Genomic DNA, 27,373 nt, shown 5'->3' on the forward strand with positions numbered 1-27,373 from the left:
CTGCAGTCCATGTGGTGTAGGTACACCCACAGTGCTGTTAGGGGGGCAGTTTGAGGATTTTGATCCAGCGACAATGAAGGAACAGCGATATAATTCCAAGGATGGTGAGTGATTTGGAGGAGAATCTGCAGGTGATGGTGTCCCCATGCTTCTTCTGCCTTTGTCCTTCTAGGTGGTAGAGGTCACGGATTTGGAAGATGCTGTCGAAGGAGCCTTGGTGAGATGCTGCAGTGCATCTTGTAGATGGTACCCATAGCTGCCACTGTGCGTCGGTGATTGAGGAAGTGAATGTTGAAGGTGGTGGATGAGATGCCAATCAAGCGAACTGCTTTGTCCTGGATGGTGTCGAGCTTCTTGAGTGTTGTTGGAGCTGCACCCATCCAGGCAAGTGGAGAGTATTCCATCACACTCCTGACTTGTGCCTTGTAGATGGTGGGCAGGCTCTGGGGAGTCAGGAGGTGAGTTACTGACCGTACGATTCCTAGACTGATCTGCTATTGTAGCCGTGTTCTTTATATGGCTACTCCAGTTCAGTTTCTGGTCAGTGGTAACCCCCAGGATGTAGATAGTGGGGGATTCAGCAATCGTAATGTCATTGAATGTCAAGGGAGATGGTTAAATTCTCTCTCATTGGAGATAGTTTCAGAACCAATCCCTTTACAATAGTTAGCTCAGTCAATTGCTCCACATTCTCCTGTAGTGCAACTACACTTTCACTTCCACCTTCGCTTGTAAAAACCGATTCCACATCCTCACCCTCCACCATTAGACTCCCTCCATCATCCCTGAGTGGTCCTATCCTCTCCTTATGGATTCTCTTTTCATATGCATATAAAAGCCTTTGCTATTGATCTCAATATATATCCTAGATTTTTTCCACATTCCCTTCTATTCTCCCTTTTCACCTCTCTACCTCACTTTCTGTGTTTGGCTTGATTATCTGTTGGCACTGTTTCTGTTATTTATCCACAAAGTCTTTATCAATGCACCCCTTTTTCATTCTTTATTTTGTGATGTACCAAATCTTGTATTTTCCACTGCTGATCTGTCAAACTTATCTGCCCAGTTAATTTGGGCCGGCTCTCTTACCTTGCTAACTTTGCTTTTTTCAAGTCCAGCACTCTGATCTACAAGTACTTTCCTAGCATTAAATTAGGCCGATGAAATGCTTGAATAACCAGAAGCTGCTTTAGGTGGTGATTAATTTAGAGTGCCTTGGCCAAAATTGTGGCACAAGCAATCAAGTTATTAATTGCCAGATAAATGAAGTAATCCTGCCATAATTTGCACTTAATTACTCTTTAAGTATCTGAAGATGAAGATCACATGAGGCGATTGGAAATCTTTTGTTATGGCTACATTTTAAAAATTAAATACAAGCTGATCTTCCCTGGCGTTGCTCGTGACAAGTCTGGGTCATAGTTTTGATGGCTAGCAGCTGTGATGGAGCTGTGTTAAATCTGTTCTGAACCTTTTAAGGTCACTGCAGTTCATCCATGCAGGGCTAAATAGGGACATCCTGAGGCTAATTATTAGGGGCAGTTTCTGTTGAGCAGCTGCTTATAACTCTGGCTTCTGGCCTTGGGGAAGAGGGCAGGTTATCAGTGTCAAAACAGGAAATGACTGTCTGTCTTGCTCTTTTTCTAAAAAAAAAAATTATTTTTGATATTTCAAAAGATGGAATGTGCTAGATTTTCTTTATACTGTTATTAAGCTGAAATGAGTAAAACAAATAACTCTGTTTAAAAATGGTTTCTGCAACAATTTAAACATTTCTATACCTGTTCATATGTAGTGAGTTGACTTTCCAAAAAGATTATTCTGAAATGTACCCTCCATTGTAGTAGCTTTGAAGAAAAAATCTTCAGCGTGGAATTTCATCGATAGGAGGGGTCACCTTCAATTATTTTTTAATGTTTCCTAGTGGGTTTGTTTTTGTTGTGACTGCCTCAGACTATAAAAGATTTTTGTGGTCAGTGTCTGCTCTTGTAACCTAATGCCATAAGTTACTCTGGTTTTATTGCCCTGTATTTCCAGAGAGACTTGCAGGCAATTATTGTGAAAAGCTCCTTCTGCGTTGATTGGAAAGCAAGCTGGCGATAAAGAAAAATTGTCAATAAGTTTTAAAGTAGTATATCTGTTGTAAATTGAATAACGACACGCTGCATTGATTCTCAAATGGTGGGCCTCTGGTCTGTCTAGGTGAAAACACGAGGACTATCCAGGTTTGGGCACGAGGTTTGTCTGGATGTAAACATCGGGCTTATCTGGGTGGGCCTGTACAGTCTGCCTAGATGAGGGCACAGGCCTATGCGGGTGCATGGCCTGTCCAGGTGGGAATACGGGACCTATCCAGATTGGAACGTGGCCTGTTCCAGGTTTGAGTATGAGATTTCTTTCCAGGTAGAAGCATGGTCTCTCCAACAGTCGGCCTGAGGCCTGCACATTTGGTTAACTCAGTCTGTGTGTGAGACAGCCTCCTGGTGCTATCTCACGCTTCAGAGCTGGAGTGTAATTGGTGCTCACCTGGGCTAGGCTGTCACTTTTGGATCAATGTAAAAATATCAGTATAAATATAATCTAACAAACTAGCAGCAGTCATGCAAAATTGTGTTCTGTTGACCGGTTGTCCCACAACCACAAATGCCATCAGTTGTAACTGCCCAAACATTTCAGGCAAAACCCTTTTTTGTGGGGAGGGGGCGGCTGGAAGGGAGAGAGAGAGAAGATTGCCCTATTGTTGTGGGACAGATTTGGTCCCGGGTGCGAAAGGCTATTTTTCCTAACTTACTGCTTATGATGGTTGTTTTTAACTCCTTGTACATCTTATATAACTCTTATATAGTTCTTATTCACAGCTGAGATTGAGTGCCTTATTTCTTGTCATTATTTCCCATACTGCAAGTTACATTTTGTTGGTCACCTTCACATTAATTTTGTTTTTAATCATAACCTAAGAGAAAGGAGGAAGAGCCGTGCAGTCCAGCTAGTGGAATTACCTGGACCATTTTAATCTTTTCCTGCCTCTGCTTCTGTGTTTTTGAAGTATTTTGTGGATTGTTCCATACTTAAATAATTAAATGGCAAAACTTCAGTGTTCTTGTCCTCCCACTCCCATCCCCCGCCCCCACCTCCCCTTCCCCCCCCCCCCCCCCCCCCCCCCGGAGAAATTGAGTCCTTTCTGGGGTTCACTTCCTTGGGCAATGTCCACCCTTTGGTATCTTGCCCAATGGCCATTATTCATGCATGGGCCTTGACTGTAATGAAGGCAAACTATTCAAACATTGCCACGCCCAGTCCTGTCTTCCCTTAATGTTCACATGCATGTGCAATTTTAGAAAGGATGCTGGTAGTGATTTTACGTATTCTGTCACAGGGGCACTGAAGTTGGCTTCAGTGCACATACTGCCTCCCTGGCTGAGAGCTGATGAAGCACAGACCATGAAATTTGCTAAACTGCTGCAGAATTATTGATTTACTTTACCTTTCCTGCTTAGGCTCTTGCAGATCATTTTGAAGACAAGACCACGTCTGTAGTGGAGCGTCTCAAGATCTTCTACTGTTGCCAAGTGCCTCCACACTGTGCTGTTCAGGTATGACTATAAGTATACAATATTCTCTCCATCTCCAAGGAGCATAATGTAACATGTGCAAAAGACACTGCAGTGCTCTCTTGGTACTCTACTGAAGTGATAGCCTAGATTATGTGCTCAAGTCTTTGGCGTGTAATTTGAATCCACATCCTTCTGACTGTGAGCCGAGAGTGCTACCGCTAAGCCAAGTCAACACCTAAAAACATGTTTGTTACAGATATGTGTTTGATTTTTGTGTTTTATATGGTGACTGTCATGGACCCGTAATTATTTTTCTCCTCAGATTAAAAAGTGTGTGTGCCTTTAAGATTCTGTTAATTAAGGGAGAAAAGGTTCTGGAATTCCTGAGACACAGTGTTCAGCTGTTGCATTTTTGTTCCCTGGGTAACAGCAGGGGTGAGAGAGGTCACATCTTTCCACATGGCTGTGTGTGTAACTGACAGAAACTGGCTGAAACCAGTTAGTTCTGAGAGACTTTCCAGCGAGGCGAACTGAAGAGAAAGGAGCTGTTTTATTCTCTCAGAAAAATTCTACAAGGAGCTACAAGCCAGTTAATTCCCTGAGTAAAGAAGAAAAAGCATTCTTTTTCAAGAAACCATTTGTATTGCTGTGCTCATCGTTCAAAGAACTATCCAATGCCTGCTGTAGCTGAAGAGTTGAATGCCCATCAACTGAAGAACTATTTTCATCAAATCTATGTGAAAACTTCGAGTGACCTTTGATTATTTTTCACATTCAAAGACCTCATCCATCAGGAACGTAACCTACAGAAACTTATTTTATTTATTGTTGAGGCAGCTAATTTTTAAAAACTCAATTTTTAAAGCTGGTTAACTGTTAATTTTTGTGTGTGTGTGAATGCAGGAGTTAGGTTAAAATAAGAAGTTATAAGATCTTTAGACATAGGTTTATCTTAATAGTGTTTAAGATCTAGTCTTTTTTAAATAAATAGTTAATTTGTTGTTGTCTGAAGATACCTGGTTTGGTCTGTTTCATTCTGGAGTTACTAGAGTGTTTAATTTGGCTATTTATCTGATTGGGTGTGAAAGCTTAATAATATGCTGCGACCTGTGGAGTGACGGGACTGAATTGACAGTGTGTTTCTCCGGCCATGGTCGTAAGAGTGACACTTTAGCACAGAGGCTGACAATTTTTTGCAGTCTCCCCAATCTCATTTCACTATGTTTGACAACAAAGTTGGCATTCAGCAGGCTAAGTTATCTTAGTCTTTGAGAAGTGCCTTCTGTGGCAATCATCTTTTAAAACCCCTTTTCAGGAAATGTTCTTTACATCATATAATGAAGAGTGAGATATTGCTAGAGTTTTAAAGGCATTTATCTTTCTTTCCCCATTAGCGTCAGCTTGCAACTCTACTATTTGATCTCGGATGTACTAGTTCAGCTCAACGGATCTTTGAGCAGCTGGAGATGTGGGAAGATGTTGTGATTTGCTACGAAAGAATTGGGAAACATGGAAAGGTGAGAGGACGCTCCACTTGGAGATAACAATTCAGCTGAATTTAGCTGAGTTCATTAAAGGGGCTTTTTGTGTGCCACAAGGCCATGTGATCTCACAAGTTATTCTTTCGATCTGTTCCCGATAATTAAAAAGTTACAGTATTGAATTGAATATAAAATCTGCCTCCATACAATATTGACTGTATTTTAACCAGTTTGCTAGTGTTTTCTATAGAGGGCTATGAAATCTTGCACATTAAAGTGACCCCAAATATTTGAAAAAGGGAAAATTTCTTCTGAAAGAGTGAAAAGATGCAGTTTAAAGCTACAGTTCTTTGTTTTTAAAAGTTACAGATAATGGGCCAAGCAGATATTGTAGTGTTCGAAATTTGCTTGCAAACAAAATCCGCTATTTTCGTTTCCCTGCAGGAAGGTTTGTAACTGTCTGATGACATTTTCCAAAACCTATACTTGGGGTACCTGGAACCTTTATGCATCACAATGATTCCTTAGAGCCAAAAGAAGGCTTAGCATGCTACACTCTGGAATTTTCCTTTACTATAATATAATCATAGTCATTTGCAGCACAGAAGGTGGCCATTCAGCCCATCAAGTCCATGCCAGCTCTCCACGGAGCTATCCACTTTGGTTTATATATCACCTTGACACATTGAAATATCTCAAAGCACCTTACCCAATCAATTAAATGCACATACAGCTGTTATGTAGGCAAATGCAGCAGCCGGCCTAGTCCAGCAGTGAATTGAATGACTATTTAATTTTTTTGTGTGGTGTTGGTTGAGGGTGCAAGGAGAAAATGCTTGATGAGCTTAGAATATTGCCATAGACTCTTCAACTTCTACTTTAATCCCTGGTACAGACCACTGGGGGCCTCAGTTTAATGTCTTATCAAGGGACAAACTAACCTAATGCGCCAAAATTTCCATCAATTAGTAATACTGGAGAGGTATTACTTCTGCTCAGAGCAAATTTAGTAAGTAGAGAGTAGCTTGTGGGTTCTTGTATAACACATTATTTAAACACGCTGCTGGTCTCTTGCTTACGTACATTATCCAGTTAGATGTATGGTGTTTTTATATCTCGTACCATGTCCAGGCCAATGTGGGTATATCTCTAGAATGGCTCATTAATGTTTATTTTAAAAATAGTTCTCCCAGTTGGCCTGTGTGTTTGCATGTGTATTGATTAAACGCTAGATCAGGCTTCACTGATGCTGCTGACATTCCTGCCAACACTCACCATCAAGACTCACAGATGAATAACAGTCATTTGGATGAGGGGAGGAAAGCTGATGAGAATAAAAGTCTTACAACTGTTGAAAGCATTGATGCTAATTTATAATGCAGGATTAGAAATGGGACGTTATGTTTCTGTTCTCTTTTTCCCTTTGTAGTTTTCTCATTGTATTTCCTTTTCATTTCTCTCTTTTTTTTTAAAAAGTCTTTCCTCGTCAAAGCTATATTTTCCCAGATGGTTTAATTGAAGCTTGGGACATTGGTTTGGTAGGACATCAGGGGATGAGAAGAAAGCCAGTCATTTTACAATAGCAGGGCTAGCCCATGCTGAACTCATGAGAAGAACGTGCTGAGCAGCCAAATTGACAAAAGTTGCAGTATTTTTTAACCACACAAATTGAGACACTCAGCTTCCACAAGGCGCCTTAGTTGGTCCACCAACTGAGAATTGACTTGTATGTCTGGCAGTTTAGTACACTAGCTTTTTATTCTCCTACTTAATGCCAAGATGTGGAAATTAGCTTATGATATTGACATTGGCACTAACTCTCTGTGACCTAGTGCCAGACTTTCAATGATCATATATAGCTATGCCATTCTATAAGAAGAAACCAATGTACCACTACATTTCTTGATTATACAAAGCTTTATTTCCTTGTTGAAGCATTCTTAAGTGGACCAAGGGAAAAGGAAGTTTAAATAATGTGTTATTGTGCTTGATAACAATTCAGTGTGATTTTTGAAACCTCAGCCACAAATTACATTTTTTTTTAAATACTCATTTTCCATGTTCCCTCACAAAATACAAATGTGTTTTTCACTGTTTTTGTGTACATGCATGCAATCTTTTGTTTGATGCTGTTAATATTCCGTCCATTACAGCTGAGAACGTTTGATTTGATGCAGAGCAATAATTGCTGTTTATAAGTGATTGCCCAAAGGTTCAAATTGTCAATGCATTCTGTGAAAAGGAAAATAAAAATGGCTGATGGCCTAATGAAATTTAGAGAGATTAATTTCAGTTGAGCAGTGGGAGCAGCGAGCTTGTTGGTAATTCATACTGCGAGTGATTTCATTGCTTGTGATACAAGGTAACACTGAGGGTTGCGCAACAATCATGCCCGCTAAAAGTATAATGCTTAGCTCTGCTGCCCAGTCATTACCCAAGCCTCAGCGAGCAGGCAGAGGAGGTTAATTAGAGTGGTACCAGGGATGAGGGACTTCAGTTATATGGAGAGACTAGGGAAGCTAGGAGCACAGAAGGTTATGGTGAGCTTTAATGGAGCTGTTCAAAATTAGGAAGGGTTTTGATAGACGCTCCTCTACTAACAGGGAAGGTCTGTAACCAGAGGCGACAGATTTAAGATAATTAGCAACATAAGCAAGGGAGATGAGGAGAAATGTGTTTATGCAGCAAGTTGTTATAATTTGGAATGCACTGGTTGAAAGGGTGGTGAAAGCGGATTCAATAGTAATTTTCAAAGGGAATTGGATAAATACTAGGAAAGGTCAACATTTACATGGCGATGGGGAAAGAGCAGGTGCGTATGAATAGTTGGATAGCTCTTTCAAAGAGCCAGCACAAGCATGATGAGCTGAATGGCCTCCTTCAGTGCTCTATGATTCTATGATTATCTTGTTTAATTCTCTTTGATACCAAGTACAATGCAAATATGCCCTACTACCACAAAAAGCCTGATCATCACATCTTTAATGGGTTAATTATGTTGAAGAAGGCAAATTACTGAACCACAAAACTAAGAAAAAACATTCGGTCTGGTAAATAAACACCCGCCTGTGTTGTGTGTTCTGAACCTGTTGGTCTTGACTAGGGTTTGTTTTCTTCCTGTTGTCATTTGCAGGCAGAAGAAATTCTTCGCAGGGAGTTGGAGAAGAAGGAGACTCCCACCTTGTACTGCCTCTTAGGAGATGTGCTAAACGACCATCAGTACTACGACAAGGCCTGGGAGCTGTCCAAATATCGCAGCGCCCGTGCCCAACGCTCTAAGGGGCTGCTCCACCTCCGCAACCATGAGTTCAAACAATGTGTGGAATGCTTTGAGCGATCGGTGCAGATCAACTACTTACAGGTAGGGAGACAAGATGATTCACTGTTGTTTACCTTCTCTTATTGACCTTAATGTTTTATGGGAAAAAATGTAGGTTCTGACTAGAGAATTCTACCAGCAGAGAATGAAAAATGCAAATTTTTAACATGTCACCTCACACCTGCCAGTAATTTTCAATCAATACTTCCAGTTTCTGGTCAATTTGTATAGTCTGTCTTTTCATCTGAGCCAGTAGGTCCAGTGCTGTTCAGCCTGTTATAAGTCAGACCCACTGGATGTTAAAGCGATGTAAGTTGTTGAGTCTGATACTAAATATATTGGATAACTGAGTCACGCTATAAACTGGAAGTTACAGATGATTGCTCATTGCCTTGTGTCAAGCAGAGGAGCTCCCACAGTACATGCAAAGAACTAAAGTGAAAACAGCTAATGCAGTAAATATTACAGCAGGCCATTCAATGCCTGATGGGAAAGACTGGGTGTGAGGCCCTTCAGTGGACTGAGCACGATAAAGAGGAAGAACAAGAATAGCTGTTGGTGTTTGGGGTGGATTATTAGTTCGAGACAAAAACTGGGTGCATTGTCAGTGGTGCCCGAGGTCGCAGTTAGGAGGCCTGATCTGTTTGCAAGTAGGGACTACATTTAGATTTTACCTGCTGTGCTGCAGCTCACTTATTTGGTGCAAGTGGGAAATGGAAAAGACCCTGCATGGAGCCAGCCTGCAGGTAGGTTGCTGCTGGGAGTGGGGACAGATGGGTTGCGAGAATAGGCTGGCAGCTGGCTGAAATATTTTTGTGGGGGCAACAGAAAGAAATGTACCTTTTCTGTGCAGTCTCCAGCAATTCATAGCATCACAGAGAGTGGTTACAGCACAGAAGGAGGCCATTTGTCCTGTTGAGCCTGTGCTGGCTCTTGCAAGAGCAATTTAGCTAGTCCCGCTCCCCTGGCCTTTTGCAGTGCATTCCAGATTCTGACCACTTGCTACATAAAGTTTTACCTCATGTCGTTGTTGGTTCTTTTGCCATTCACCTGATATTGGTATCCTGTGGTTCTTGACCCTTCCACCAAAGGGAACAGTTTCTCTTCATCTACTATGTCCATACTGCTCATGATTTTGAACATCTCTATCAAATCTCCTTTTAAGGAGAAAAGTACCAGCTTCTCCAATCTAGTCACATGACTGAAGTCACTCATCCCTGGAACCATTCTCGTAAATCTTGTCTGCACCTCCTCTGAAGCTTTCATATCCTTCCTAAAGTGCGGTGCCCAGAATCGGACACAGTACTCCAGTTGAGACCGAATCAGGGTTTTATAAAGATTCATCATAACCTCTTTCCTTTTGTACTCTCTGCCCCTATCTATAAAGTCCTGGATCCCTTATGCCTTTTTAACCACTTCCTCAGCCTTCAACGCTTTGTGCATATATACCCCCAGGTCGCTTTGCTCCGGCACCCCCTTTAGAATTACACCCTACATTTTATATTGCCTCTTTTCGTTCTCTATACCAAGATGTATCACTTCACACTGTTCTGCATTAAATTTCATCTGCCACATGCCAGCCCATTCCACCAGCCTGTCTATGTCCTCTTGAAGTCTATCACTATCCTTCTCACAGTTCACAATACTTCCAAGTTTTGTGTCATTACAAAATTTGAAATTGTGCCCTGTACACCCAGATCTAGGTCATTAATATATATCAAGAAAAGCAGTTGTCCTGGTACTGACCCCTAGGGAACCCTACTGTATACCTTCCTCCAGTCCTAAAAACAACCGTTCGCTGCTACTCTCTGTTTCCTGTCACTCAGCTAACTTTGTATCCATACTGCCACTGTTCCTTTTATTCCATGGACTTAAACTTCATTGGCAAGCCTGAAATGTGGCACTTTATGAAATGGCTTTTGGAAGTCCACGTACACCTCATCAGCCCTCTCTGTTACCTCATCAAAAAACTCAATTAGGTTTGTTAAACACAATTTGCCTTTAACAAATACATGCTGGCTTTCCTTAATTAATCCACACATGTCTATGTGACTGTGAATTTTGTCCCAGATTATTGTTCTAAAAGCTTCCCCACCAATGAGATTAAACTGACTGGCCTGTAGTTGTTGGGTTTATCCTTACACCCTTTTTTGAACATGGGTATAACATTTGCAATTCTCTAGTCCTCTGGCACCATTCCTGTATCGAAGGAGGATTGGATGATTATGACCAGTGCCTGTGGAATTTTCTCCCTTACTTCCCTCAGCATCCTCGAATGCATCCCATCCGTTCCTGGTGACTTATCAACTTTGTCAGCCAGCCTTTCTAATACCTACGCTTAATCAATTTTTAGCCCATCCAGTGTCTCAACTACATCCTCTTTTACTATGACTTTGGCAGCATCTTCTTCCTTGGTAAAGACAGTTGCAAAGTACTCATGTAATACCTCAGCCATGTCTTCTGCCTCCATGCGTAGATCCCCTTTTTGTTTTCTAATTGTCCCCACCCTTGCTCTTACTACCCTTTTTATATGCCTATAGAAGACGTTTGGTTTCCCCTTTATGTTAGTTGCTAGTCTCTTCTCATGGTCTCTATCTGGCTGGCTCTCTTGTCCTTTTTTACTTCCCTTCTGAAGTTTAGATATTCAGCCTCACTTGTTCTCACTTGTATTATCAACCTAACATCTGTCATACGCACCTTTCTTCTGTTTCATCTTATTCTATGTCTTTTGTCATCCAGGGAGCTCTGGCTTTGCCTGCCCTACCTTTTCCTTTCATGCGAATGTACCTTGAGTGTACTCAAACCATCTTCTCTTTAAAGGCAGCCCATTCTTCCGTTACAGTTTTGCCTGTCAATCTTTGATTCCAATTTACCTGGGCCAGATTGGTTCTCACCCCACTGAAATTTGCCCTCCTCCAATTAAGTATTTTTACTCTGGATTGCTCCTTGTCCTTTTCCATGGCTGACCTAATCATTACGATACTATGATCACTGTTCCCTAATGTTCCCCTACTGCCACTTGATCCACGCCATTCCCTAGAATCAAATTCAGCAATGCCTCCTTCCATGTTGGGCTGGGAACATACTGATCAATAAAATTCTCCTGAACACGTTTGAGAATCTCTTCCCCGCCCCCCCCCCCACCCCTCGCCCCGGCCCTTTACACTATTCCTATCCCACTTTATATTCAGGTAATTAAAGACCCTATTATCACAATAGCTTTTGCACCTCCCTGTATTTTCCCTGCAAATTTGCTCCTCTAAATCTTTCCCACTTTCTTTCTTTGGCCTCCTTGTCTCGAGAGACAATGGGTAAGCGCCTAGAGGTGGTCAGTGGTTTGTGGAGCAGCGCCTGGAGTGGCTATAAAAGCCAATTCATGAGTGACAGACTGTTCCACAGGCGCTGCAGATATAATTGGTTGTCGGGGCTGTTACACAGTTGGATCACTTCTTGCACTTCTGTCTTTTTTCCTGCCAACTGCTAAGTCTCTTCATTTCGCCACTCATTAGCCCCGCCTTTATGGCTGTCCGCCAGCTCTGGTGATCACTGGCAACTGACTCCCACGACTTGTGATCAATGTCACAGGACTTCATGTAGCGTTTGCAGTCGTCTTTAAAGTGGAGTCATGGACGACCAGTGGGCCTGATACCAGTGACGAGCTCGCTGTACAATGTGTCCTTGGGGATCCTGCCATCTTCCATGCGGCTCACATGGCCAAGCCATCTCAAGCGCCGTTGGCTCAGTAGGGTGTATATGCTGGGAATGTTGGCCGCCTCGAGGACTTCTGCTTTGGAGATACGGTCCTTCCACCTGATGCCAAGGATTCTCCGGAGGCAGCAAAGATGGAATGAGTTGAGACGTCACTCTTGGCTAACATACGTTGTCCAGGCCTCGCTGCCATAGAGCAAGGTACTGAGGACACAGGCTTGAAACACTCAGACTTTTGTGTTCAGTGTCAGTGCGCCATTTTCCCACACCCTCTCGGTTAGTCTGGACATAGCAGCAGACGCCTTTCCCATGCGCTTGTTGATTTCTGCATCGAGAGACACGTTACTGGTGAGAGTTGAGCCTAGGTAGGTGAACTCTTGAACCCCTTCCAGAGCGTGGTCGCCAATATTGATGGATGGAGCATTTCTGACGTCCTGTCCCATGATGTTCGTTTTCTTGAGGCTGATGGTTAGGCCAAATTCGTTGCAGGCAGCCGCAATCCTGTCGATGAGACTCTGCAGGCACTCTTCAGTGTGAGATGTTAAAGCAGCATCGTCAGCAAAGAGGAGTTCCCTGATGAGGACTTTCCGTACTTTGGACTTCGCTCTTAGACGGGCAAGATGAACAACCTGCCATCTGATCTTATGTGGAGGAAAATTCCTTCTTCTGAAGACTTGAACGCATGTGAGAGCAGCAGGGAGAAGAAGATCCCAAACATTGTAGGTGCGAGAACACAGCCCTGTTTCACGCCACTCAGGGTAGGAAAGGGGTCTGATGAGGCACCGCTATGCTGAATTGTGTCTTTCATATTGTCATGGAATGAGGTGATGATACTTAGTAGCTTTGGTGGACATCCGATCTTTTCTAGTAGTCTGAAGAGACCACGTCTGCTGACGAGGTCAAAGGCTTTGGTGAAATCCATGAAAGCAACGTAGAGGGGCATCCACTAGTTGGTGGTTTATAGAATACACCAGTAGTGTAATGGTACCTCTGTTGTTTCTTAGCTGTAACTAAATATATTCTGTCCTTGACCCCTCTAGAACATCCTCTCTAGCGCTATAATATTATTCTTAATCAATGCTGCCACCCTCCTCTTTTCTTTCCTTCCCTATCACCTTGTATCCAGGAATATTTAGTACCTAGTCCTGCCCTTTTTGTTTCTGTTATCACCACAACATTATATTCCTGTGTTGTTATCTGCACCTGCAACTACCAATCTTATTTACCATGATTTGTGTGTTTACATACATGCACTGTAAACATATTTTAGACCTTATTGCATTTTCTCTTGCTCTGATCCCACCTAATACCTTACTGTTTCTTACTCTAGTGTCTTTTGCAACTCTTTGTGCACCTTTTTTTTCCTTTCTAATGCTGCATTCTGGTTCCCATTCTCCTGCCAAGTTAATTTAAACCCCCTCCACCAGCACTGGCATATCACCCTGCATGGACATTGTTCCCAGCTCTGTTAAGGTGCAGCCTGTCTGCCCTGGATATGTCCCACCTCCCCCAAAACCAGTCCCAATATTCCAAGAATCTAAAGCCCTCCCTCCTGCATCATCTCTCTAGCCATGAACTCTTTCAAGCAGCACTGGTCAGGCCTTTCGTTAATTGGGAAAAGTAGGGCTAAAATTCATTTTCCACACTTACTGAAAATTGCAATTAGCGTCTTAGATTGGACCCTGATTTGCATACTTAAACATCCTGCTGCCTGCATTGAGTGGGAATGCTGAACTGAAGGCCTGCTACCTGACCTGAACCCAACGGGACCCGACGATGTGTCGGGTTCAGGTCGGGTCGCACTTCCGGGTCCTGCGTTCGGGCTTGGGCTGGATCGGATACGCTCTATCACCACCTCAGGCAAGTGACTCTAATGTTAATTTACTTTTTGGACTTTAAAGGTGGTTTTGCTACAGTTATTTTAAGCTTGTTCAGGTAAGGAACAAAGTAAGTTAACTGATGGTCGGGTTGGGCGCGGGAAAAAAAGGAAGGACTCCGGTCGGGCTCGGGGTCAGATGGGGTTCTGCCAGGCTCGGGTCAGGTCTCATTTGCAGACCCGAGCAGACCTTTATGCTGAGCGCCCATTTAAAGGCCTGCCTGTCAATTGGATCAGGTGAAGAAATGGATGTAGAATGTTCCACTAGATTTTCCTATGCCGATCATTTGTCTTCCAGGTCAGAAAGGGGCTGCTGACAGTTGAAAATCCCCACCCCCGTGTCCCCATTCTAACTGTTTTCCCAAAGAGAAAAAGCTAATTGTTTTAATTGCATGCGAATAGTGTAATTCTGGAACGAGGGGTGTAAAATGCTGCATACTGTGCAAAGGTCATTTTATTTAGACAAGCTCAAAGGGATTAGAAAGACTACAAAATAGTAAAGGTCTATAGATTTGAAGCTCCTTTCTCTCTTGTTTACCTCTATGATCCACAGACTTTTAAAACCTTGCCTTGAATTACCTAACCACTGCTTCGTGATTTATGTTTTCTTCTACTCGGTTCAACCTAAAGGATTAATCAGTTCATTTGTTCAGTTTATTTAACGGGATAAAGGTTAATAAGTAACCATGTTGGTCTCAGATAAAAGCACAATTATGCTTTTTGTGTAGACGCGTAAATCTAATGTGTTTATCTGTCTTAATAGCCCATTAGATTAAAAATAGCTTGTTAGAACACCAGTGGTGAATGGTTACTCGACTATAAGCAAGTCATCTGCAGGTTGGTAATCACCACTACTGTTATAGAGTCATAGAATTATACAGCACAGCAACAGGCTCTTCGACCCATCGTGTCTGTGCCACCCATCAGGCACCTATCTATTCTAAGTACCATTTTCCAGCACTTAGCCCAAAGCCTTGTATGCTATGGCGTTTCAAATGCTCATCTAAATACTTCTTAAATGTTGTGAGGGTTCCTGTCTCTATCACCCCTTCAGGCAGATTAGGACACTAGAAGCTCGAAGCTTCCTTCTACTTTTTTTTAAAAGCTGATAGTTCAGTCTAAACATATGTAAGTACTCCATAAACACACAGCTCGAGTAATTTTTCCTGCAATTGAGGCAGACTGTAAATGACTTCATTGTTCACTGTGGATGAATTGTTACATAGGATTGAAAGGTACATTCTTGCTAAATTTGCATGAAATGTGATTGGAGGTTTTGGTTCTGATCACTCCTCTGCCTGTTTTTTTTTAAACTTGCCTTCCATAAACTTGAACGGATCCTAAACTCTTCTGCCTGCATCTTAATTTGCACTAAGTCCTGTTCACCCATCACTCTTGTGCTCACTGACCTATGTTGGGTCTCCCTGGTCCGACAATGCTTCAATGTAAACAATTTTCATTATTATTTTCAGATCCCTCCATGACCTCACCCCCTGCTTATCGCTGTAACTTCCTCCAGTCCTACAACACTCTCCTCCATTCTAGCACTTGTGCATCCCTAATTTTAATCAATCCACCATTTGCAACTGTGCCCTCAGCTGTCTGGGCCCTAAGCTCTGGAATTCCCTCCCTACACCTCTCTGTTTTTCCACCCCTTCTCCTTTATGTTGTTCCTTACAACCAACCTCTTTGACTAAACCTTTGGTCACCTGTCCTAATATCTCCTCTTGTAGCTTGGTGATAAATTTTGCCAGCTAATGCGAAATGTCTTGGGGCGATAAAGGCGCTATGTCAAGGCAAGTTATACTTGAAAATTATTTTCTTAATGGAATGTGGTGGGGGGAGGAATGCGGAGGTGAACTTGTTGCTTTCTATGTGTTCATTAACAAGTGCTTATATCATCTCAACAACAACTTGCACCTTTAATATAGTAAAATATTTCTTAGAAACGTAATTGTAAAAACAACCTCAACAACTTAGATATTTATCCAATTTACAAAGAAACCAACAGCTGTTATAAATTAATTATAAAAGGGGGTCGCACCGCAAGACTGTTTTAAAAAAAAAAGTAAAATGTTCTCTTGTAAAAAAATAAACTGGTGGATTCAATTTTTTTTTACCATAAATGAGATGGTATTCTCCATCATTGTTTTTGGAGCTCTTTTTTGGAAAAGAATGTGCTGGGATCAGAACCCATTACTCGGGATGTTAAATTGTCATCTTGTTAAAATAAAATTTTGTTAGATTGTCACCATACTTTTATGAAGGACTTACTCTCTCATCAGATTCCCTGTTCCTTGTGGTATTTAATTAAACTTAACCCAGCCTGTATTGGTATCCTCAGTTGCAGACTTGTGGCTCCAATAAGTTAAAAGAATTCATTGCATCTAACCAGAATTATAAGTGACACCTTCTGGATTTATTTAAGAGATCAGCATGGTGAGAATTTTCAGTCCATGTTTGCATTACTTCTGGCAACACCTCAGTAACATTGTGCTAAATTTATGCCCTGCCAAAAATGCCCATTGTGTGTTTGGTTGTGTTTTGAACCCAGAAGTTGTACATTGCCATTGGTGCCAAATATGAGAACAGTGGCATTTTTAAAATATAAAGTGACATTTGTCCTATAGTGGAATCTCATTACCAGAAATTTTCCAGGACAAAACCATCCATGAGATGCCACAACAGTAAAGTGTTGCTTTTGTTATTTGCATTACTCTTATCCTCGTTCCGTTATCCACTGAGAGGGGAGTTTCCTGTCCATTATAGTCAGTAGTGGGTGGCTGCCATATTTTGAATAATTACTCAAACTCCTCACTTAGCACTTCATAGTTGGGTAGAGTTTGGCAATTGCTACTTAAATTCCTAATGAGCAGGTATTTTCTTTGTCTTATAAATGAACACATTAATTTCACCGATTATTTGTGCTACTGAAAACTGAGTGGGAGTACGCACTTTTAGCTTTAACTAATTAGTAGCAGAGTGCAGGGTTCCATCAGTGATTTAAGGGACCGTTCATTTATTTTTGGTGGCGTAGTGCTAATGTCGCTGGGCTAGTAATCCAGAGACCCAGGGTAATACCCTGGGCACAGTTTCAAATCATACCACAGCTGTTGGTGGAATTTAAATTCATCAAGGGATAGTGTGGGAAAATGGTGTTGAGGTAGAAGAATCAGCCATGATCTCGTTGAATGGCGGAGCAGCCTCGAGGGGCCGAATGGCCTACTCCTGCTTCTATTTCCTTTGTTCCTATTACAAATAAGATAGCAAGAAATAAAAAGCCTGCATAAGCTAGAAATATAAAGCAAAAACACAAATTGCTAGCCACTCAACATCAGGAGGGAAGTGAATGTTTCCGGTGTAACCCTTCAGAAATTGGAAAGAAAATTGCAAATGAGCAGAATTTAAAAAGGAATTGAACAAAGGAAAGGGGAAGGAAATGCATGCGTGCACACACAGGTGTAGTGGAATGACCTGTAAAGTGCTGAAAAGTCAATGAAAATATAAGTGGGGAGGGATGTAAAACAGCATGCTGACTCCCTATCACTTATTTTACACTAGGAATCTCTAACTGCGCTGTAATTTTTAATTTTTTTCTTAATGGACTAATTTGAAAGTATCATTGCCTTCAGATCCCCAGTGGGAACCCCCACCCGCCCTCACCTTTTAGTTTCAATTTTTTTAAATTTCTCTCTTTGCATTTCTTAGTCCATGCCCTTTGCCTATTCCTCTAGTAATAAAATTGTGTATCAGTTTAACTTGGTGGAAATTTTCTTTTGATTTAGCTGGTGTATTTTTTTTGTGCCATACCTTTTCTCTTTTAGCCTAATCTGCTTTCTTATGCTCAACTTTGTCTTGAACCTATGTAACGTCTTCAAGCATGGTGGGATGCCGAATATATTTTTCTACAGTACAGGGCAATCTATTAAAAGAAATTGGAGGCCAGTGTTTGGAACAAAAGCCTACCTTGCCACAGCACTTCCCTACATGTCTGCTCTATTTTAAATTGATGTTAAAGATAGAATTTATGTGCAATTAGATTTTTAATTCTTTGTCTGCTGGTAAGTTTAACTGTGGCTCCCTTGGGTAAGTGTGTTGACTGTTCTCGGCCATCCTGAGTGGGAGAAAGAGTAAAGTGATCCTAGACAAAGTCATGTGACCTAGTCTGCTATGAAGGTAAATAACGTCTGTTTGATATCACCTCACTGTCAGTCAAAATTAACTGAACCTTTTGTAGCGCCTATACATTTATCACAAAATCTGCTAGTTTCGAACAAAAGGCTCGGCTCTTAGTTTCATTAAAAATGATTGCACAGGATAGTCTGCAGCCAGCAAAGAATTATTTGCTTAACTCTGTCAACTTGACAAGTGTTTGAAACTCTTGTCAGTGAATTGTAAAAAGACTTATTTTCGTACGGTGCAAGCCATTCTTTCTCTTGTCTTAAACCAGTCCATTGACAGCTGCAGCTATGTGCCTTGGACTTCCAGTGCACCCACTTGCTATTGAATAGTTGGTTGGATTAGCAACCTGGTACAACCTTAAGATGCTGTGAATGCCACTTCATAATGACCTGTTCATGTAGTGTATTCTTCTGTTTTGGCAGCTTTTATTTTTACGAAAATTCATTTCAGCATGTTTTTATTCCTTTGTGGTCAAGACCACACTTGTCAACTATCATTCCAGCCCTTCAACCATAAACCAATAACTTTCAGATGCTTGAAATGTATGTTGGCCTGTGTAGCAGATTTGTGGTGTGGGAACTGGGGAGATGTAAAAAAACAATGTTGGGGTGAATGATGGTTTGGATTTAATGATGTCTTTTTTTTTTAATGTTTCTTATTTTTTGTTTTAGCCATCTGGCTGGTTATGTTGTGAAGTCTCATCCATTGGCTTGCTACTGGTTTGATGATAGTTGATGCTACATGGATCTTGTCAATGACAGGGTGTTAGATAAATAACCTGTAGACCTTGGTGTTGAGGTTACAAGCAGTTGAGAGTAGGCTAAGGGAAGTAATGGAGGAAATGCTATTAAAAAGGCAGCTCAGTTTTTTTTTCTGAAAGCAGTAGCAACTTGCAATTATACAGCGCCTTTAATGTAGTAAAATGTCTCAAGGCGCTTTACGGGTGCATTATCAAACAAAACTTTACACTGCGCCACATAAGAGGTATTGGGGCAGATGACCAAATGCTTGGTCAAAGAGGTAGGTTCTAAGGAGCAACATAAAGGAGGAGGGGCAGAGAGGTTTAGGGAAGGAATTTCAGCGCTTAGTACCTGGACAGCTGAGGGCACAGCCACTAATGGTAAAGCAATTAAAATCGGGGCAAGAGGCCAGAATTGGAGGAGCACAGAGATCTCAGAGGCTTGTGGGGCTGGAGGAGCGAGGCTATGGAGGAATTTGAAAATAAGGATGAGAATTTTAAAATCGAGGCATTGCTGGATCATGAGCCAGTATAGGTCAGCAATGGGGGTGATGGGTGAATGGGACTTGGTGAGAGTTAGGATATGAGCAGCAGGATTTTGGATGAATTTTAGTTTATGGAAGGTGGAGATGGGAGGCTGGCCAGGAGAACATTGGCGTAGTCAAATCTTGAGGTAACAAAGGCATGGATGAGGGTTTCGGAAGCAGATAAGCTGAAGCGGGGCATAGTTGCATTGTTATGGAGATGAAAACCAATGGCAACCACACCTTGTTGAAGTGAATTGGAACTGTCAACTTCACCGTGTGCATTAAAAACACTGTGCTTTTGTTACTCTTCAACATTAAAAATTGAACCAAGATTTTGACACTAGTGCTCTGTTTCCACTGTATATAGAGCAACACAGAACCAGGAGTCTAATTTGAGGTTGTCTGCTCTGTATTTTTTCAAATAAACCAATATAGCTTCTCATTTATCTCACTTTCCCTGGGCAACCGAGGAACACAGATGCTAATCTCAACTATGGAAAACATGCAAGATTGACTACCCTCAATGAACAATGCATCAAGCACCAGGATGCCAGCTTTGAAAAGGTCCTGTTAGCTAGTAATTGGTATTTGAAACGCCTGCCAAAAAACAGGAAGTTCGATAATCATACTGTCTCTCAGCCAAAGCGCTATGCAAATTCTGGGCCAATTGCAGTTGGGATAATGCGAGGAAGCTTAGGACTGTCCATTTAAGTTTGTATGTATTGCAAAGAGCCGAAGTTAATGACCTGCACCCAGATCAGAAATTCAAGATTAGAGTCTGTATTTCTCCATAATACAAAAGCTTAGGCTTCAAAGCAATTGGCAGAAGATTTAGTTTGTGGAGAAGCTTTCCCAGTAATTGAATGGGTAAATGCACCATGTAGTCTGGTGTTAAACCATACACAACAGAAAACCCCCAGGTCCAGTATCTTATCTCTGCTATGATAATTGATCTTCCCTGGGTCAGCATTGCATTCAGAGCCACGATGTCCCTGAGCAAGGAGTGAAATTTACATAAAATTTGCCTTACAGGAGCTCCATGCAAAGATTCGTTTTAGGGACCCTTTACATTTTACTGGCCAAAATTGATGAGTTGCATGAACACATAGTGGTAGAGCTCGCCCTTGTAAAACTGTTGGTGGGAAGGCTCCTGCAGTGCTGCATGTCTTGTAAGGCAGGGTGAAGTGTGCAACTTAAATGGGGACTTCATCCTTGGACTGTATGGTTCTGGAGTTGTCTGTGTTTGTGTTGGCACTGAGTCCCACTGGCCAGATCTGCTCATTGGGTCCCATGCATGGGTTACATAGTACTAACCTGCCTAGGCACCGAACTAACAGTGAGGAAAATCAGCCGTAGTTCCTGCTCCTGATTCCATTCTGTCAACTTTTGGAAATCATACATGTGCATACATTGGGTGAAGGTAGGACCACGTATGGCTGTGATGCCTCCATGAAGTAAAATGATCATTGATACTGTTACTGTGAGAATGGGTCTAGGGGGTTCCCTCTCAGCCTTTGCCTGGTTTAATCGTAACAGGGTTTAATTTTAGAAACACCATGTTTTTAGCTGCCCCTCAGTGAATCCTTGTTCACTGCTCCAATTGTAAGGCATAGAAATCAGACAGGTTTCTTTAGATTAAAACAAGAAAGGTGGAAGTTTATTAATCTTAAACTCTGATCTGGTTAACGACTACGTATATGCGACACGACCACACTAGTATGCATACACGATAAACACACGCAGATAGAGACCGAAAAAGTAAAAAGAGTAAAGGGGAAAAGTTTGAGGCAGTATCTGTTAGTGATTTACTGTCCTTTGAGTTCAATGTGGAGTCTTTGGTTGCCGGTAGGTCCTGCTATTCGTTGGGGCCCAGTTCACGCTTCAACTTGTTCCGATGCCGTAATCGAGGTTTACGTATCTTCCGTGAGTCTGGTGGCTTGAGAGAGAGAGCCAGGAGAGAGGCTTGCTTGTTCCAGCTACACTTGCCGACTGCCTTCTGTATTCAAACTGTCACATGGATAGTTAGTCATGTGACCAGCTGGTTTAACCAGTCCTGGCTTTGTGAATTGTATCATCTTAGCAGGCCCTACAATGTGCTTCCAGACACCTTCAATGTCTGGTGATCAAAATCCATTTGGGTTAAGTGGAGCAGGTAATAGTCCATTGTCTCCACAAGCAGTGTCTCGTAGTATGCAAATGGCCTTCCAGCCCGGTGTCTGGTGATCTTTAAATAAGTTATTTCTTCACTCCAGCAACAGTTTAAAATCTGTTCATATGATAAAATTAATGTGCCGCATTCTTGGCAGGTGGTGGTCTGCTTCCAATATGTTTTAACTACCTGTAATAGATGAAGTATCTGACCAGCGCATATGGAACATTATCTCTTCAGGCAAAAAGGGAAGATGATTAAGAATTTTTTAAAAAAGGATTTTTGAATAAGTTATTGGAAGTTGTCATTTGAACAGAAGTTTACAATTCCGCATTAAAGCTCAAAGTTAACCACTGCAGTGAATTCCAATTCTGTGTATTACTGTGTGTTTGGTTACATGAAATAAGGATTCATTTGACTTGCATGTGGAGTTAATCATAAAAATCCCATTTTAAAATCCAATCTATATTTTTTTCCAGCTCGGAGTTTGGTTTTCTTTGGGCTGCGCATATCTGGGATTAGAAAACTTCGAAGGTGCTGCAAAAGCATTTCAGAAATGCGTGATGTTGGAACCTGATGTAAGTACAACACAGCAAGGCTCCTGTCTCAAAACAGAAGTAGATTTAAAGGCAGCAGTTGTGGCACATAAGAACCAATTTCCTTTTTCATTTGTCTGAAGGTTGAGCCTGGCTGAACTGTCCAGATGTGTATATATTCTACAGCTGCTGTGTTTTTCTGACTTTACACTGCTTCCCTCTTGGCAATTTATGTCCATTGGAAGCAGTGGCCCTGCACACTTTATACAGCATGGAACCCAAACTCAGCAAAGAGCCTGCTTTATATGGTGAAGGCAATTATTACTGTGACAACTGGCATATAGCACCTTTATTGTAGAAATGTCTTGAGGCGCTTCATAGAGGCTTAAGAAAAAATAGACAAATAGGGGAATAGACGGATATTTGAATTATGAACGATTGACTTAAGTTTCTCTGAGGTGGAATTTACTTTTGCCCAAAATCCCATATAGTAAAGATATTTGATCTCTGTATGAATGTGAAGTGTATAATGTTAGAACTCCAATAGCCAGCGGTGAAGGATAGAACACAAGCCTAGTCTTTATACTATAATTAAACGCAGAAAATATTCGCAGGTCTGGCAGCTTCTGTGGAGAGAGAAACAGAGTTAATGTTTCAGGTCTGTGACCTTTCATCAGAACACTTACAAGCTTTTGTTTACAGATTTCATATCAAGCACCTCCAAACAACAACCAAATTTTTAGCCTGCCCCTATATATTTCAGCGCAAGCACGTCCCAATTAATACCTACCATCTGAACACAATTAACATCCAATTGATATACAATTAACATTGTGTATTTGTTATAGTGCTAATTTAGTACTACAGCATGATAGTACCAATAATTCACTCTTTAGCCTGGATGGATTTTTGGATACTTCTATACTGTATGAGGCTCTTGCAGCACATTTTATAAAAACCCAGTTTGGTTGTCGAAAATGCTTAGATCGAAGAATTTGAATGCATTCAGGAGATTTAGAACAACGTTAGAATCATAATGTGGGCAAGTTGCCAAGATGCAATAAAAGGTAATATAATTGATAGTCTGATAACTGGCTTAAATGAGCTGAACTTGTATAACGCACAGTCTGTTTTTAGCATCTACATTCTGCTGGGGAAAGGAGAGGAGCTGAAAATGTTCTTAACTTTGGATTTTAACTGCATGTTACTTAAACAAGCTAATGCCGTGGCAGTAAATCGGAGGATGATTCCAAGAACGTAACGTGTTTTAATTCATCACCTATTGATGTGTATATATGTTGTGGCTAAAACTGTCACAGAGGGATTCAGTGAAATACATTTGCACTTTATTTCTCTGTAAATATTTTGATTTTGCATTCTGATGGCTCCCAGCCTAATATGCCACTTACTTGTGTAGTTTAGTAGGAACAGCTTACACAAAGACCACAGCTTCTACAGATTTGTCATCTGCACCTCCACGAGCACTTTCTTGTTTTTAAAAAAAATCAAAATAGCGAATGGAACACCCTGGAGAAAATGATTACTTTGTGCTTTTGATTGGAGGTGAATGTCCAAGGAGAGCACTTTCTATTTAAACTCCGTCTGAAAATACATACTTATATCTGTTGAAATGCCATGAAATCCTTCCCTTGCAGTGGATCCACCATGGCAGGCCTCTTTCCTTCCTCTTTTGATCTGCTTTCATGAGTTATGGGGAGCAATGATAGATATTTCTGGAGCAATTCTGTGTTTTTCATTTGTTCTCATGATGTGGGCATCACTGACAACGCTGCCATTTGTTGCTCTCGTCTAGATGTCCAGAGGAGATAGATCTTGTGTTGGATAAGACTTGCTGGGCCACTTCAGAGGGCAGTTTAGATTCAGCCACATTGGTGTGGGACTGGCATCAGGTACAGGCCAGCCCGGGTAAGGAGGGCAGGTTTCCTTCCTTCAAGATTAGTGAATTTTTGATGACAATCCGACAGCTTCACGGTCAGTTTTATTGATACTATCTTTTTGTTTCCAGATTTGTTTTCACTAAAAACTGAGGGGTTGGGATAATAGAGCACCTGTTTTTATTTCCAATTTCCAGCATTTCATCTGTTCCAGCAAATGGCGATATGAGTTTTGAGATAACTCTTGAGTTAGCCACCAAAAGAACAGTGAGGTTCTAGAATCAGCTAGTGTAACATGTGCGACATATTAATAAAGAAATTAAACTGAGGCTACTAGTTATGAAGGCTGAATCTTGAATTCTGTGCCTGTCTGTGCTCGCTACTCAACTGTTTTTAGCAAGTGGTTATGTGTGTAAGCAACATATGTAGATTACCTATGTAACTACAGGACAGGATGCAATGATCCCAGATCTTAAAGCAACTTGACTTCTGGAGGATTGACAGACTGACAAACCAACCACTTGGAATGTTGGCATACGTATTTCTCACTGTATTCCACATCATCAGTGGGCTAGACATCATTAGGAAAATATTTCTGGAGATAAAAGCAAATAAGATTGGCTGCAAATGAGATTCTTTCAAAGCATGCTTGTATGCATGTGCATTTTCTGATGTGTATTTCAACAGAGGTGGCTCTTCATGGAAGTAATACTGGTATTTATTTCAGAGCAGTGGTTATGTGGAACAGGTACTCTGGCAAAACATATATGTGTTATTTGGAAAAGTGCTGGATAAATAGCTATTTAGAAATGAAATTGAAGATTATGAAGCTAAACATAAACAGTGATGGTCATATACCCTATAGCAAGGGTCGCCAACACGTTGATCATGAGCTACTAGTAGCTCACTGGCGGTGACTGGAGCATGCGCAGTACCGACGGTGACTGGAGCACGCGGAATGTCGGTGATGACCAGGGCGCGTGCAGTGTCGGTGATGACCGGGGCGCGTGCAGTGTCGGTGGTGACCAGGGCGCGTGCAGTGTCGGTGATGACCGGGGCGCGTGCAGTGTCGGTGGTGACCAGAGCTGGACGGAGACAGTCGTGTCAGATCCGCAGCGAATGAGAAACCGCTGAGTGCAGGAGAGGAATGAAGCTGGCAGGTGGATGGGGAGTCTTCATCAACACCCGGTGTAAACCTCAAACACCCCCAATTAGAATAAAAGCGAACTACTGCGGATGCTGGAAATCTGAAATAAAAACAAGTAATACTGGAACCACTCGGCAGGTCTGGCAGCATCTGTGAAAAGAGAAGCAGAGTTAAGTAGAGTCCGAAGAAGGGTCAGTGACCCGAAACGTTAACTCTGCTTCTCTTTTCACAGATGCTGCCAGACCTGCTGAGTGGTTCCAGCATTTCTTATTTTTATTTCAGAGTTAATGGTTCACTTCTGTGACCTTTCATGTTCTGATTGGATGCAGAATTCGGTCCCTGGCCTCCTGTTTAGGTCTTTTATGTTGCATCAGTTTGCGCTGAAGTGCAGATGGAGGAAAAGCTGCTGAGTTTAACACCCATTACTTGAGAGTCCATTAGGGCCCACAGTTGTTTATGTGAGACTGTCAAGGGAGGTAGATTCCAGGGAAGATGATATTGCTGAACGGACACCAACCACTCAATGATGCTGCTTCTGGACATGGGCAAGTACAGTGATCTCGAGACCAGGCTTGCCTGCAATGTCAAGTATCTCATTGAAATAAAGTTAAGATCAGTTTTCCTTCATATTAAATATCAAGCTATAATGTAATTATGATAGCTACATATTTAATTTGCATTTATCTATCCATATTTTTTCAATATATGTTTAAGTGGCTCATGTTATTTTTCATTTATCGGAAGTAGCTCTCACTAAAGGAAAAGCTGGAGACCACTGCCCTGTAGAATTCAATAGCTTCTGAGCAGCTTTGATGGTGGAAATGTTAGGTCATGGTAAACAACCAGTGGGAGATGTCTGGTTTATTTTTATAGGCTAAGTTGACATGCTGCAGTTTTATTCAGCTATCATAGTGGGGGAGAGCACTTTATAGATCTGTTATACAGGAGATAAATGGGTTGGATGGAGCGCATTGCTCATTGTCTGTGCAAGGAGTGGGCTTAACAGGCCAAGTGCCCCCCTGTTGCTCTTTGTTTTATGTTAGTGTTCCAATCTGCAACGCTGGATGTGTCGCACTTGCTCTATTTCTGCTGCTTCCCTGCATTGGGACACACATGCTGACCCTGTTTGTCAAACACAAGGTACTGCCAGTGCTTTGTACACAATGGACTTGCACCAATGACAAATAATTTGTGTATTATATAAAGAACTGTCTTTAAAGCCCTTAATATTCCTGGTGATTATCTTGGCAGCTTTTGTTGCATTTTGATTATATTTAACTTTCAGGATTAAAGGGGAGAATAGTGCAGTATATTACACAATGAACTGGCAGGATATTGAGATAGAATGTTTAAAACATATCCCATGAACAAGCAGTAAAATAAGGGCAAAATACTGCAGGTGCTGGAACCCTGAAACGAGAACAGAAAGTGCTGGAAACACCCAGCACGTCCGGCAGCCTCTGTATAGAGAGAAACAGAGTCAACGTTTCAGAACTGATGAAATGCCGCAGACCTGAAACATCGATTCTGTTTCTCTCTACACAGATGCTGCAGGACCTACTGAGTGTTTCTGGTGCTTTCTGTTCTCATCCCAAGATCAAGCATTTGGCCTCCAGTTTGAAACTGTTTATAGTGATCAGAGATTTGTCTGGTCCAAAACTAGAAGGCGTTAATATAAGATAGTCACCAATAAATTCGTTAGGGAATTCAGGAGAAACTATTTTACCCGGAGATTGGTTAGAATGTGGAACACATCACCATAGGGACTAGCTGAAGTGAATAGATTAGATGCATTTAAGGGGAAGCTAGGTAAGTACATGAGAGAGAAAGGAATAGAAGGATATTGTCTTGGGTTAGACAAAGTAGGGTGGGAGGAGGCAGTTGTGAAAAATAAACAATTTTTCCATTATGATTTCCTGTTTTTTTTAACACAATTTTTTTAAAGTTTGTTTGATATTCCTGTTTCTATTGTTCCAGTCTTTATTTCACACTCTGTAAAATTTATAAAAAGTGAAGGATAATTAGTGCATCTTCCTGGTTTGCTGTCTGTGAGAAGTCTTCATTGTGTTTAGCTTCTTACTCTGCTTGATGATATCATGGTTGGTGGGTGCCTGGAGATCCTCTTGACTTGGCAGCAAATCAAATTAGCATTGGAAAAGATGAAATTGATGCCACAGAGATCGCCAGATCTTTATGGACAGCTTTTCTCGAGGTCAGTGATGAGTGCTGTCACTTCACCGCGGACTGCAAAATCCGAATC

The 27,373-nt window shown here is 41.6% G+C and overlaps 1 protein-coding gene across 1 annotated transcript in view; it reads left to right on the forward strand.

Moving 5' to 3' along the window:
* The window catches only part of ttc27 (tetratricopeptide repeat domain 27), a 209,791-nt gene that overhangs the window by 116,001 nt on the left and 66,417 nt on the right, over positions 1 to 27,373 (forward strand). The window contains exons 11-14 of the mRNA XM_068045342.1: positions 3,498 to 3,593; positions 4,949 to 5,071; positions 8,169 to 8,396; positions 22,015 to 22,113. Coding sequence (XP_067901443.1) covers positions 3,498 to 3,593; positions 4,949 to 5,071; positions 8,169 to 8,396; positions 22,015 to 22,113 — 546 coding nt within the window. The remainder of the gene's footprint in view (positions 1 to 3,497; positions 3,594 to 4,948; positions 5,072 to 8,168; positions 8,397 to 22,014; positions 22,114 to 27,373) is intronic.

This window comes from Heterodontus francisci, chromosome 13 (assembly GCF_036365525.1).
Source record: "Heterodontus francisci isolate sHetFra1 chromosome 13, sHetFra1.hap1, whole genome shotgun sequence".
Taxonomy (NCBI): Eukaryota; Metazoa; Chordata; class Chondrichthyes; order Heterodontiformes; family Heterodontidae; genus Heterodontus; species Heterodontus francisci.